General features: G+C 37.7%; 1 protein-coding gene across 1 annotated transcript in view; it reads left to right on the plus strand.

The window, feature by feature from the left end:
- The window catches only part of LOC124613094 (nuclear cap-binding protein subunit 3-like), a 97244-nt gene extending 86018 nt beyond the window's left edge, over nt 1-11226 (plus strand). Inside the window, exon 8 of the mRNA XM_047141690.1 lies at nt 10829-11226. Coding sequence (XP_046997646.1) covers nt 10829-11143 — 315 coding nt within the window. The 3' untranslated portion in view covers nt 11144-11226. The remainder of the gene's footprint in view (nt 1-10828) is intronic.
- The last annotated feature ends 1557 nt before the right edge of the window (nt 11227-12783 follow it).

Below are 12783 nucleotides of genomic sequence, written 5' to 3' on the forward strand. Positions count from 1 at the left end.
TGCCCTTCAGCATATCCTTTCTTCTCGCTATCCGCCAGGCCGCAATCTCCGCTAATTTCTAATTTCAATTTGCCGCCGCTCATACCTCACCTGTCTTTCAACTTCATCTTTGCCTCTGTACATCCGCCCCGACTGACATCTCTGCCCAAAAAATGCCCAAACTCTTTGCCTTTACAAATGTCTGCTTGTGTCTGTGTATGTGTGGATGGATATGTGTGTGTGTGCGAGTGTATACCTGTCCTTTTTTCCCCCTAAGGTAAGTCTTTCCGCTCCCGGGATTGGAATGACTCCTTACCCTCTCCCTTAAAACCCATATCCTTTTGTCTTTCCTTCTCCTTCCCTCTTTCCTGACGAGGCAACCATTGGTTGCGAAAGCTAGAATTTTGTGTGTATGTTTGTGTTTGTTTGTGTGTCTATCGACCTGCCAGCGCTTTTGTTTGGTAAGTTTCATCATCTTTCTTTTTAGATATATATATATATATATATATATATATATATATATATATATATATATATATATATATAGACACACACACACACACACACACACACACAGCCCATATATATATATATATATATATATATGGGCTGTGTAAAAAACTATATTTCAACTTAAGTTCCTTAAAATATCATTCTCCTGTCTGAACACGAAATATAAATGTTTTCTTCCGCACAATGACTTAACGAAAGGTTACTAAGTTACACTTCTGAAATAAATTAAAGCTTGTGTGTTTATGAGTCACATTCTTATTACACTTCTTTCAACAGCTGTAATCATCATTATGTTCACTCTGCTTTTCTTGCATTTGTTCATTTTCGAGGACACTGTAAATAGATTCACCTTTAACTCCTTGTACTCACGTGTTCTAACTCATCACAAATGTTTTCTTTCAAACTGAAATTCTTATGTAATCTTAAAGATGTAGACTGTTTACTCACTTCTCGATGTAGCACAATATTACCAAAACATTCTCACTCATTCCTTACTCACATATTCATCATAATATATATATTCTTATACATTAAACATATTCCTCATCAAACATTAATATATCACATACGTGGGGCCATTTGGCACTTCCATTCTCTTAAAACTCCAATATCATCTTCCTCAAATAATCTCTTGTCTCCATCAACTACTTCACAGTAACTTACTTTCTTATATTAACTTAAATATTAACTCATTCATACTGATCATTCATTCTTACATCCTCATTCATTCTGCTACATACCTATGTCATTACTGATCTCAATAGCTATTATTTTCTCTCATTATAGTGCCTTGAAATAACTAACTAGTTGTTGATTCACCTTATAATTTACAATTAACAACAAACGTAACCTGTGTAGATCTCATTCCTACATGAATATCTTTTCTCATTCAGTAAGTGTACTCACCTGGGTTTACATTCTCTTCATAATTATGTGTACAAGTGTAACTGCAGTATATAATTTCCATATATTAACGTTTGTGTTCTTAGGCTGAATAACTTAATGTTCGTGTATTCAGTACAAATATTTATGATCAGAAACTTGCTCATGTTCAAATTAGTTGTCATTATATTATGTTGTTTTAGTGCACAAAGGGTTTCAAATGTCTGTGGGGTTGCAGCCTCCTCGGCTTGAGAGATAACGGGTATTATAGGGAGTAACAACCTGGGTGAGGTATGCTTGCTATTCTAAAAGGACCTGAATATAATAGCTGCCATTTTCTGTTCAGTTGTTTTAACTTTGTAGACTTGGGATGTGAACGCAAAAGAACAAGGTCCTCAACCCGATAGGTTTGTTAATTGCTGTTCTGCTGTCATTTTGTCGTCGTACCTGAGGAAACAAACCGTCTTAGCCGTTGCACTCTTAGAACACCTCACGACCGAAGCACGAGCGCTTAGCTGGGTCGTCGACTGTTTTCCGTCGTCTGCTGTGTTTGGCCGGGTTCATTGACCAGCTCCACTATGTTTACATTCCGGCCGGTTGGCGCCTACGCGTCAGCTGATGGCGCGCCGCAATTATTGCTACTTCGTGGCGGGGAGTGCATAACTGTACTGGGTAACGGCGGTGGACTCCGTGGACGGTTATGATTTGTCGTGCGTGAATTTTGCATGTTCCACATATTATGTCGGTGATTATTGGGATTGTTATTGTTTTGGTGGTAATTATGTCTGTTATATGTCTTGTTCCTGTCAAAGTAGCCCGGGTTGTACCGGTTATTCTCATGTCTCCTATTGCGGTTGTTGTTGTACTGTGTGTGATTTTCATTTTGCATGTAGTTACCATTTTGATATGGGTGATAATTATTGTTGTTATTATTATTCCACGAATTTCTGCGGTTGTTCCTACCGTCATACACGTTTCCATTTGAATATGTTTTGCGCGCAGGCATCGTACTGTGTCGCGGCACGGAGGGCTGGTTCCACCAACCACCGTCACTACGGTTCCTTTGGGGTGGGTGCTGATTTTGGTTACTAATATGAGTAAAATTTGAATGGCGTGAATCGCCTCTGTAAACTACGTCCATTTGATCTAAGAAGTTTAAGAATGTCTTAACGTCATCCTCCGGTACTCCTATTAATCTGTCTCGGTATGGAAAGTGTCAATTATCGCTGGCAAGTCGGCTGGTTTGGTCCAGTACAGTGTCTTGTCTAGGTACCTCTCAAAGTATTGTCTTAATGTCTCTTTTTTAGGGTCATAGGCCTCGGGGTTGCACACTTCTCTCCTTAGACTCTGTTGGTCATTCTCGGACCAGAATTCGTCCAAGAAGGCTTGTTCAAACTTTTCAAACGTAAGGCTCGCTGCTTCATAGCAGCACCTCACTTAGCTGCTCATCCTCTCATGAGATTGGTGACGTATCTGATTTTATCGACTTCTGACCAACTACGTGGGAAAACACCGTCAAATGATCTAATAAACACAATAGGGTGGACTTTGTGCTTGTCCTCACTGGAAAATGTCTGGAAATATCCATGTCTTACAAACGTGTCATCGGCCATGCCGGTTGGCATAACTGTATTGACGTAGTTTGTGTCACTTGCTACTCTAGATGTCGTATCGTAATATTGCTCGTTTGATGGAAAAGAAGGCGGCACATTGTAATTTTGATTGGAAATAGGTGATTCCACAATAGGTGTTCTGTCTGTGTCATTAGCCATGGTTTTAGCTGTTTTGTCGTTCCCTGACGATGCGTTTGCACCAATCACCAAACACGGCACAACATTGTCTCGTAATTTTGTCACTTCGTCTTCTATGTGTTTTGTCTCGTCTTTAACATGTATCTTTGTTTTTGGAAGTATGTCCTGTGTAATTGTTTCAAGTTTTTTCTCCAGATAGTTGTCACACAATTTACATTCATGTACGATTCTTTCGGCCATGTTGGTGTTGTTGTTTAGTTACGCGAGGTCCGCTCGGTCTTCTAATTTTTCTATCTTTTCTTTGAGGTGGGTTTGTTCAAGAACTACCATTGTAAGCTGTTGGGTAATATTTCCCACTTCTTCAGTCAGCTTTTCTTGGGTGGAGCTAGCTGAAGTGTGGGCCTGAGCTAACTCTTCCACACGAGTGTTCACTTCCTGCTGCACATTAACTATTTGAGTTAACTGATTCTCACATCGGGTGATATTGTTTTTTGTTTCATGTGTGAATGTAACCAAAGTTTCTTCCTGTTTAGTGACTCGATCGGACAATGTCTCAAATCGCTGGCTGAGCTGTTGAGTGGTGTTATTTAATTCTGTCATCTGTTTTGTCGTCCATTCAAAATTTTCGGTCATAGTATGGTTTAATATGTCAATTTTCTGCCTAACGTTTCATTTCATGGCTGCAAATAACTCTAATAGTTGGTCCAGTTTGTCAGTTTCCTGTGTCCGATTTGTGTCACATTGCTGAATTTGTCTCATATTCGGTTCTGACATTGATGTTAACAATGGCGCTGACGGTCTAGTCTCGCGTCCATTCCACATTTCGTCATTTAAAGTCACCATCTGTGTATTATCACAAATGTTGCGAGTTTGAGGCAAAATCATTGCATTGATCTGTGAACTCGTCCATGGAGGGAAACGCGGACTTTCTTGTTGGTTGCACAATGAATCTAGTTCACTTAAGTCATTTGCCAAAACTCTCTCTACCTTACCACGTTCCATTGTAATAGGATGTATAATCGTAAGTCAAAAGGGAATAATATGAGTCTTATTAATAAAGATTTGACTCAAATTTAGGTTGAAATATTTTCTCGTCAATGTAAATGGTTGCTCTATTGCAAACAATGGTTGAGAAAGATGCAGCAGGGCGGACAAAATTTTTCGTAACAAATGACTGTTTGGTGGTCAAATTCACGATCTTCATATGCAGCTACAACAATACTATAATTACCACAAACTACAATAGAGAGAGATAATTTTGGAAACATGTAGATGAAAACTACAGGATGTCTGGAAAGGGAAAAATGGATTCTGCAGTTGGCTATTGAATGCTTGAATGAAACATAATTGTGTGACTCACCATTAAATTTTCTGTCCTGCAGTGGCTGGTCAATCACTTCTGCGTAAATCGTATTCATCAAAATATGGATTTTCTTAATACATCTCCATCGGATAATCACCAAAAGGTCTCAAAATAAGTTTTGCATCAGTAGATTCCCATGTAAAGAAAAACAGATTGAATTGGTTACATAAATTCTTTACAATATTGTTGCATGATCATTTGCTTAGGTAGAATAAAGTTGGTGTTTTAGTTACCCTTTTAAAGTTCATGATTTTTGGATATTCTCTATTGGGAAAAAATACAAATTAAAGTTTCAAATTTGCTCAAAAGCGACACATCCGAAATTTGCGTCCTGTCTCGGTCGCCAGTTGTAGTGGAAAATAAAAAAGAAAAAGGGAAAAGAAAAGAAAAGGAAAGATTGGAAAGCAAGTCGGACTTCGTATTACAGAGAAGCTATCGGACTTTGTGATTCGGAAAAGCTATTGTTGGGGTGGTCCTGGTGGCGTTTTTGAGCAAAAGTTAAACCAATTTCCACTACAAAAAGTATTGAAAAAGAACAGAGAATAACAAAATGTAACTGACAGGGGGAAATGACGTAGATAAGAGTTCATCCTTTACCAGGTTAAATGTCTTCTTACATGCGGCGTCCAGGTCTTCAAAAATCTTCATTTCGGCGTGAAAAGTCTCCTCCGAAATCTTGTAATAAGTTTCATTGTCCAGGAATTTCTAATGTATACAAAACCGTCTTGATCTTAAATACAATTTATTTTAGTTGCTCCGAATTTCATAACAACTTCCACAATGTCTACGCATTACAATCAGATCAAGACTAGCTATTAAGTTTTTTACGTCAGCATCAGATCACATCTGCCTTCAGCTTCCGCTATCAAGAGACAATTAAGAAACAAATAGAAAACAAAAAAAAGAGTTACAATTTTAGTAGTTTCTCTGCCGTCGAGCGCTCATACCGCTGCGACGGGATATTTTTTATCTGAGGGAACGAGTGTAGCGCGGCGAAATTCAAAGTCCCGCTACAGCACCAATGCCATTAGTCTTGCATATCAACATTTTATTTTGTTGCAGTTTAAATGACCTGTCCTCTGATTGAAGTTTCAGTTTGGATATCCAATCAAAGAATGTCTTGCACCTACTAGTTTATATGCTATTGTCTAGTAATCAGATTTTTGCACTTTTCATCCAAAGTGACGGGAAATATATTGAGGTCCGGTAAGCTTCAAGATCTGTGAAGAAAACATTCCATTGTAGGGACACCTGATGTGCTTTGATTGCCATTATGAAACTGCTTAGAGCAGTTCAGCTGTGTTCGTGGCCCAAGGTCTTGAGTTTAGTGATTTTGATTATGGTTTCGTATGCAAATTTCAGAATAGGCCTACCCCAAAAATTTGGGATTCTTTTTAAAAGAGTTGTGGTATGCAAAGTAGGGTGATAGTAGTGATAACATTTTACTATTGAACATTCTTTTACTTTCAGCCACAGAGATTGTTGTGGCAAAACTGGTCAGAACAGCAGACTTTATAGATGTATTAATATTCTCTTTGAAAATACCAGTGTAATCAACTAAATATTATCTACTAATAGTGATAAAAAGCAGCTATATAATAAAGGGATAAGCTTTTCTCAAGGTAGCCTTTTTTTTATTATTGACTTGGTGGATTAAATTTAGGTTGCCTAAGTGTGAACAGCATTAATGCCACGTTGTGTTAGTTTATTGTTTATTCAGTACACAGATTGTTTCTATGGTGTCTTTGTCTCATGTTAATGCATATCTGGACTCATTCCACATCTCTGAAGGTTGTTGTTATTGATGATATCTACAGAACATGATGACTTAACGAATTTTAAAAATGCACCATTAATACCTATAGTTTCTGCCTGATATGCTAAAATGAATGTACCTCCATATTTATCTGAATATATGTGCTCTGGTAAGTGCTGTTAAGTCAGAACGGCATCCATATGAGGTCACACCGTGAGAGGAAATCAAAATAATTCAAAAATAACTGCAGGGTCATTTGGTTTCCTTCACTAGACATGGCCTGCACCTCAACAGGTGTGGAAAGGGGAGGTTGGCAATGCTTATAGGTGACAGCATAGGTGGGGGTGCTGGGATCACTCATGGGAAAATTCCGGTAGTTGTGGGTGTTAGAGCTGTACCTTTTTTAGATTTAAGTCAGCTGACAGGTATTCCTGCTTAAGGGAAGTCTCTCTAACAAAGAAACCACTTTCGACAAAGCTTAGGTATCCGATTAATGAGGGAATTAGTATATTTCATCAAAACATACAAGGCATTAGAGATAAAGTTAGTGAACTGCTTATAGATGTTGACTCTGAAATTATTGGTATATCTGAACACTTCTTAAAAAAGGAGATAATTCAGAGGCTTCCTTTACCAGGATACAGGTTGGCTGGCAGCTTTTCGAGGAGCTCTTTGCGGTGTGGGGGGAGTAGCCATGTATGTGAAAAACGGCATCCCATTTGAGTCAATTGATGTTTCAAAGAACTGCACTGAAAAGGTGTTTGAATGTTGTGCAGGTGTGGTTAAATTTAACGGAGCTAAACTTCTAACTGTTGTTATTTATAGATCCCCAGACTCCGATTCCACAACATTTTTGCTAATGCTAGAGGAGGTTCTTGGTTCACTTTATAGGAAATACAAAAAGTTAGTTATATGTGGTGACTTCAATATAAATTGTATAAGTGATTGTGCAAGGAAAAGGATGCTGGTAGACCTCCTTAATTCATATAATCTTATGCAAACCGTATTCTTTCCGAGAGTGCAAGGGAACAGTAGAACAACCATAGACAATATTTTTGTTCATTCGTCATTACTAGAAGGGCACTCTGTTAGCAAAATGGTGAATGGCCTTTCAGATCATGATGCCCAAATTTTAAGTCTAAAAGATTTTTGTGCTGCAACACATGTTAAATATAGTTACCAACTTTTTAGGAAAGCTGATCCAGTTGCTGTAGAGACTTTCGTAAACCTTATCAAGGAACAAGAGTGGCAAGATGTTTATAGTGCTGATACAGTAGACGATACATATAATCCTTTCCTCAAGACTTTTCTCGTGCTCTTTGAAAGTTGCTTTCCATTAGAACGTTCAAAACAGGGTACTAGCACAAACAGGCAGCCTGGGTGGCTGAGTAAAGGTATAAGAATATCTTGTAGAACAAAGTGGCAATTATATCAAAACGTTAGAAACAGTCACAATCTAAATGCAGTAGCCCATTACAAACAGTGTTGTAAGGTGCTTAAAAAAGTTATTAGGAAGGCAAAAAGTATGTGGTATGCAGATAGAATAGCTAAGTCTCAGGATAAAATTAAAACCATATGGTCAGTCGTAAAGGAAGTGGCTGGTCTGCAGAGACAGGTCGAGGATATAGAATCAGTGCGTAGTGGGAATGTCCGTGTTACTGATAAGTCGCATATACGTACAGTATTTAATAATCACTTTCTGAATATAGCAGGTGAACTAAATAGAAACCTAGTCCCAACAGGGAATCATATAGCGCTCGTAGAAAAAAGTGTTCCGAGACAGTTACCTGAAATGCTCCTCCATGATACTGACAAGAGGGAGATTGAGTTAATAATTAAATCACTAAAGACCAAGAGCTCTCATGGATATGACGGGGTATCTAGCAGAATACTGAAGTATTGTTCCATGTATGTTAGCCCAGTACTTAGCCATATCTGTAACTTTTCCTTTAGGAGTGGTCGGTTTCCTGACCGATTAAAGTACTCGGTAGTGAAGCCACTTTATAAAAAGGGAGACAGGGATAATGTTGATAATTATAGACCTATTTCTATGCCATCGGTGTTTGCTAAAGTTATCGAGAGGGTTGTATATACAAGGTTACTGCAGCATTTAAATTCACATAATTTGCTGTCAAATGTACAGTTTGGTTTTAGAAATGGCTTAACAACTGAAAATGCTATAGTCTCTTTTCTCTGTGAGGTTTTGGACGGATTAAATAAAAGGTTGCGAACGTTTGGTGTTTTCTTTGATTTAACGAAGGCTTTTTATTGTGTTGACCACAAAATATTACTGCAGAAGTTGGAACATTATGGAGTAAGGGGAGCAGTTTACAATTGGTTCACCTCTTACTTTAAGAACAGAAAGCAGAAGGTAATTCTCCGCAATATTGAGAGTGGTAATGATGTTCAGTCCCAATGGGGCACTGTTAAATGGGGCGTTCCCCAAGGATCGGTGCTGGGGCCACTGCTGTTTCTTATTTATATAAATGATATGCCTTCTAGTATTACAGGTGATTCAAAAATATTCCTGTTTGCTGATGACACCAGCTTGGTAGTGAAGGATCTTGTGTGTAATATTGAAACATTATCAAATAATATAGTTCATGAAATAAGTTCATGGCTTGTGGAAAATAATTTGATGCTAAATCACAGTAAGACTCAGTTTTTACAGTTTCTAACTCACAGTTCAACAATAACTGATATTTTAATCAGACAGAATGGGCATGTTATAAGCGAGACGGAACAGTTCAAGTTCCTAGGCGTACGGATAGATAGTAAGCTGTTGTGGAAAGCCCATGTTCAGGATCTTGTTCAGAAACTAAATGCCGCTTTATTTACCATTAGAACAGTATCTGAAATAAGTGACAGTTCAACACGAAAAGTAGTCTACTTCGCATATTTTCACACGCTTATGTCATATGGTATTATTTTTTGGGGTAATTCTTCTGATTCAAAAAGGGTATTTTTGGCTCAAAAACGGGCTGTTCGAGCTATGTGTGGTGTAAGTTCGAAAACCTCTTGTCGACCCCTATTCAATAGTCTGGGAATTTGACATTGCCCTCACAGTATATATTTTCTTTAATGTCGTTTGTTGTTAGCAATATTAGCTTATTCCCAAGAGTTAGCAGCTTTCACTCAGTTAATACTAGGCAGAAATCAAATCTGCATGTGGAATGCACTTCCTTGACTCTTGTGCAGAAAGGAATACAGTATTCTGCTGCATCCATTTTCAATAAGCTACCACAAGAACTCAAAAATCTTAGCAGTAGCCCAAACGCTTTTAAGTCTAAACTGAAGAGTTTCCTCATGGCTCACTCCTCCTATTCTGTCGAGGAGCTCCTGGAAGAGCTAAAAAATTAAGCAAATTCCAGTGTTACATTCTTGATTTTCTTTATTTAAACTAACGACGTGTCGCCTGAATATGTTTCTTATATTTCATTTTATCTGTTTCTACAATCGTGTTATAATTTCATGTATTGACTCGTTCCATGACCATGGAGACTTCTCCTTAATGTGGTCCCACGGAACAATAAATAAATAAATAAAAATAAATAGTCTGTACAGGAGTGTTGAAAATGTGAGAACACCGTGGCTAAATATAAAGCTTTGCTTTAACCGTGCTTCTTATTATCAGACCCATAAGCAACACTGTGATGATGTGTACCAACAGTATCATAGTAATGATTGGATCTATTGTAGTTGTCACAGGATAATGTGGATTAGTGCCTCCTGTTTTACAAATCTTGTTTCCAACCAAGATCCAGCATTCTAGACTTACAGTGCTACAATGAAAGCTACTTGGCATGTTCTGTTGTTGTTTGATGAACAAGTATGTGAAGTTAAATATCTTCCATGATCTGCCCATTATCCAAAAATTATGAGCATCTATAGTGTAGGTCTGTGAATCTAGTACATATTTTCCTATCGTTCCATCAGTGCCATACTACAGAATAACAAAGAATTCCTCTGGAAACAATTTGGTGTGTTGTATTGTCCATTTCTTTGTGAGTCACAGCCCAAAGGTACCTTAATAGTCAATACCATTCTATTGTTTTCAGTATTTTCTAAACAGTCTATATTTATGTTTATGTTCCATGATTTGACAGCAAAAATTGTTACCAGATGGGATGCTTATGTTCTAAAAGTAGTCATCACATGCAAATATGTGGCTGGAAATGTCATTGTACTGCATTTATGTACAACCCAGAATTTCACGTAACAGTGCACAGTATTTCAAAGAACAGTGGATGCATGTGTTTGTGCCACAGTTTCAACAAAATCCCTTGAAAAGAGATTGGATGTTTATATAGCCCGCACTTCAAACAGGGTTCCTATTTCCCTCTATGCGTGTGAATCTACACAATCTTAAAACATTTGGGTGCCCATTCTGTGTCCTTGTATTGTCTGGTGTCCAGGAAAACACACACACACACACACACACACACACACACACACACACAGAGAGAGAGAGAGAGAGAGAGAGAGAGAGAGAGAGAGAGAGAGAGAGAGAGAGAGTGAGTGTGTCATTCAGTCAGGCAGTCAAAATTGTTTCAAACAGAGACCTCATCATGCACTGTTTTTCAGGTTCCAAGAATGCGGATGTATGCTGATGAGGAACAAATACGATTGGAGAGGCGTCGCGCCATATCTCAGCAGCTCACCAGGCGACCGCGCACACGATCTCCATCACCAAGTGACCACAGCCGATCACAAGATCTGCGTCGCCGACTTGTAAAAGCACGTCGTGCAGTTACACCCGATACTATTACTACAAGTGATCTCCGCTCAAAGCTTAATTTAAAAAAGACACTTAAACTAAAGGCAAGACAGAAGTCACCACTGCGAATAGAAATAGACAATGATGAATACTATAAATTTCTAGAAAGTGATCGAATGTAACTGTTGTATACTATACTTTTTCTGTTTTGACAGAAATAATATTCACTCATATGCTATTAAAATCAGATAAGTTGAAAAAGTCAGACTGATTTTTAGTGTTACATACATTTGTGTGTCTCAATTTTCAGTTTGCTCCCTCATACAGTACTTCCCTTGAAATGGCGTACAGATTTTTTTGTTAATTTTTAAATGGATGAGTGGTAAGCCTGAATGGTGCTCATAAAAATTTGTGTGGTAGATGTGAGTAATAAAATTGTTTTTATTATTAATTTTCTGTGCATTATGTATCTTAATAAGTGGTTAACCTGGGGCAAAAATCACTGCCCTAGTTGCAGGTTGCCCATCTAATGCTTCCAAGGCCAACAAAAGTTTGTTTCTCAATATTTTATACAATTATTGACAATATAAACATTCAGAAATTTTTAGTAATTACTTATTAAAATGTATAAAAATATGTTTAATGTTTAACATGGTTAAGGTAAGTAATACAGTTAGAAATTTTGTAAATGTACTGAGGCAGTGTAGCTCATGATGTGCAAATTACCCAAACTCTTCATCCAGTAGTTGAGCATGAGAGCACTTAGTTTCTTTTGACAGTCTTCACACACAATTTTGAACCTTTACAAAACTTTTTCTCACTTGTCACCCCAACAAAAAGATGAAAAGAGAAAAGCATATCGCTTACTACATTTTGGCTGTTCATGCAGTAAAACATCACAATGAGGCATTTATCATTTCTTTTCTCTAGTACCCCCTTCCCCTCTCTAGTCACAACGGTTTTTGCATTCAATACCCATGTGTACCACTGAACATCTTTGCAAATTTATATCATTGTACTACACATAGTTGAGAAAATATGATGTTATAAACATTGAGATTTGTGAAAAATTAGTTTTTGCTTAAAATGCAGTGCTAATTAACCAGTCTGTAGGGTCATTCCATGTGAAGTGTCCTAGGGCTCCCAGCTCAGCCATCTTAAATTTTGGTGAAATTTGTACAGTATGTACCTGAGGGTCCTACATGACCTTATGTAAAGTTTCAGGCTCACCTGTAACTTGGTTGAGTTGCTAGAGCCACTTTTGTGAAGACCAATTTTACCGAGACCGAAAAGTCGCAAAGAAATCTTCAAGTTTGGCATTCCACTGTTCGTAATGTAAAAGAGCAAGACTCTTGCTTCTGGGTATAGTGGTACAACGTTTTGTGCTCTACACACAAATTATGGAAGTAGAGTTCAGAAAGCAATGAATTTGGCTTAATCTCGGTTCAAAGTGGCAACAAATCATGTCGCAAGAAATTTGTCCCATACTTTAACGAGGCATAAGTAGTGGAGAAAGTGCGCTATGGACCTGTCTTTTGCCAAACTACTGTCTGTCTAGGTATTTAGTATACCACAAATTTGGGCCTGGCTTGTGTGTTTAGTTACTGTACAACCATCCTGTAAATTTGCTAAAAAACATGAATGTATTAAAAGTCATTACATTCATTAACACCATTCAACAGAGCACATTTCATTCTATTAGAAAAACTTATTTTCATTTTTGTGTCTCTTTGAGTAAGGTACAAAAATGGCACCTAAACTATTGAATTTTTTTGTAATTTGAGAAAAATCCTTATGTTGGTCCATGGTGGCAATGCCACTA

The sequence above is a fragment of the Schistocerca americana genome, chromosome 1, assembly GCF_021461395.2.
Source record: "Schistocerca americana isolate TAMUIC-IGC-003095 chromosome 1, iqSchAmer2.1, whole genome shotgun sequence".
Classification (NCBI taxonomy): domain Eukaryota; kingdom Metazoa; phylum Arthropoda; class Insecta; order Orthoptera; family Acrididae; genus Schistocerca; species Schistocerca americana.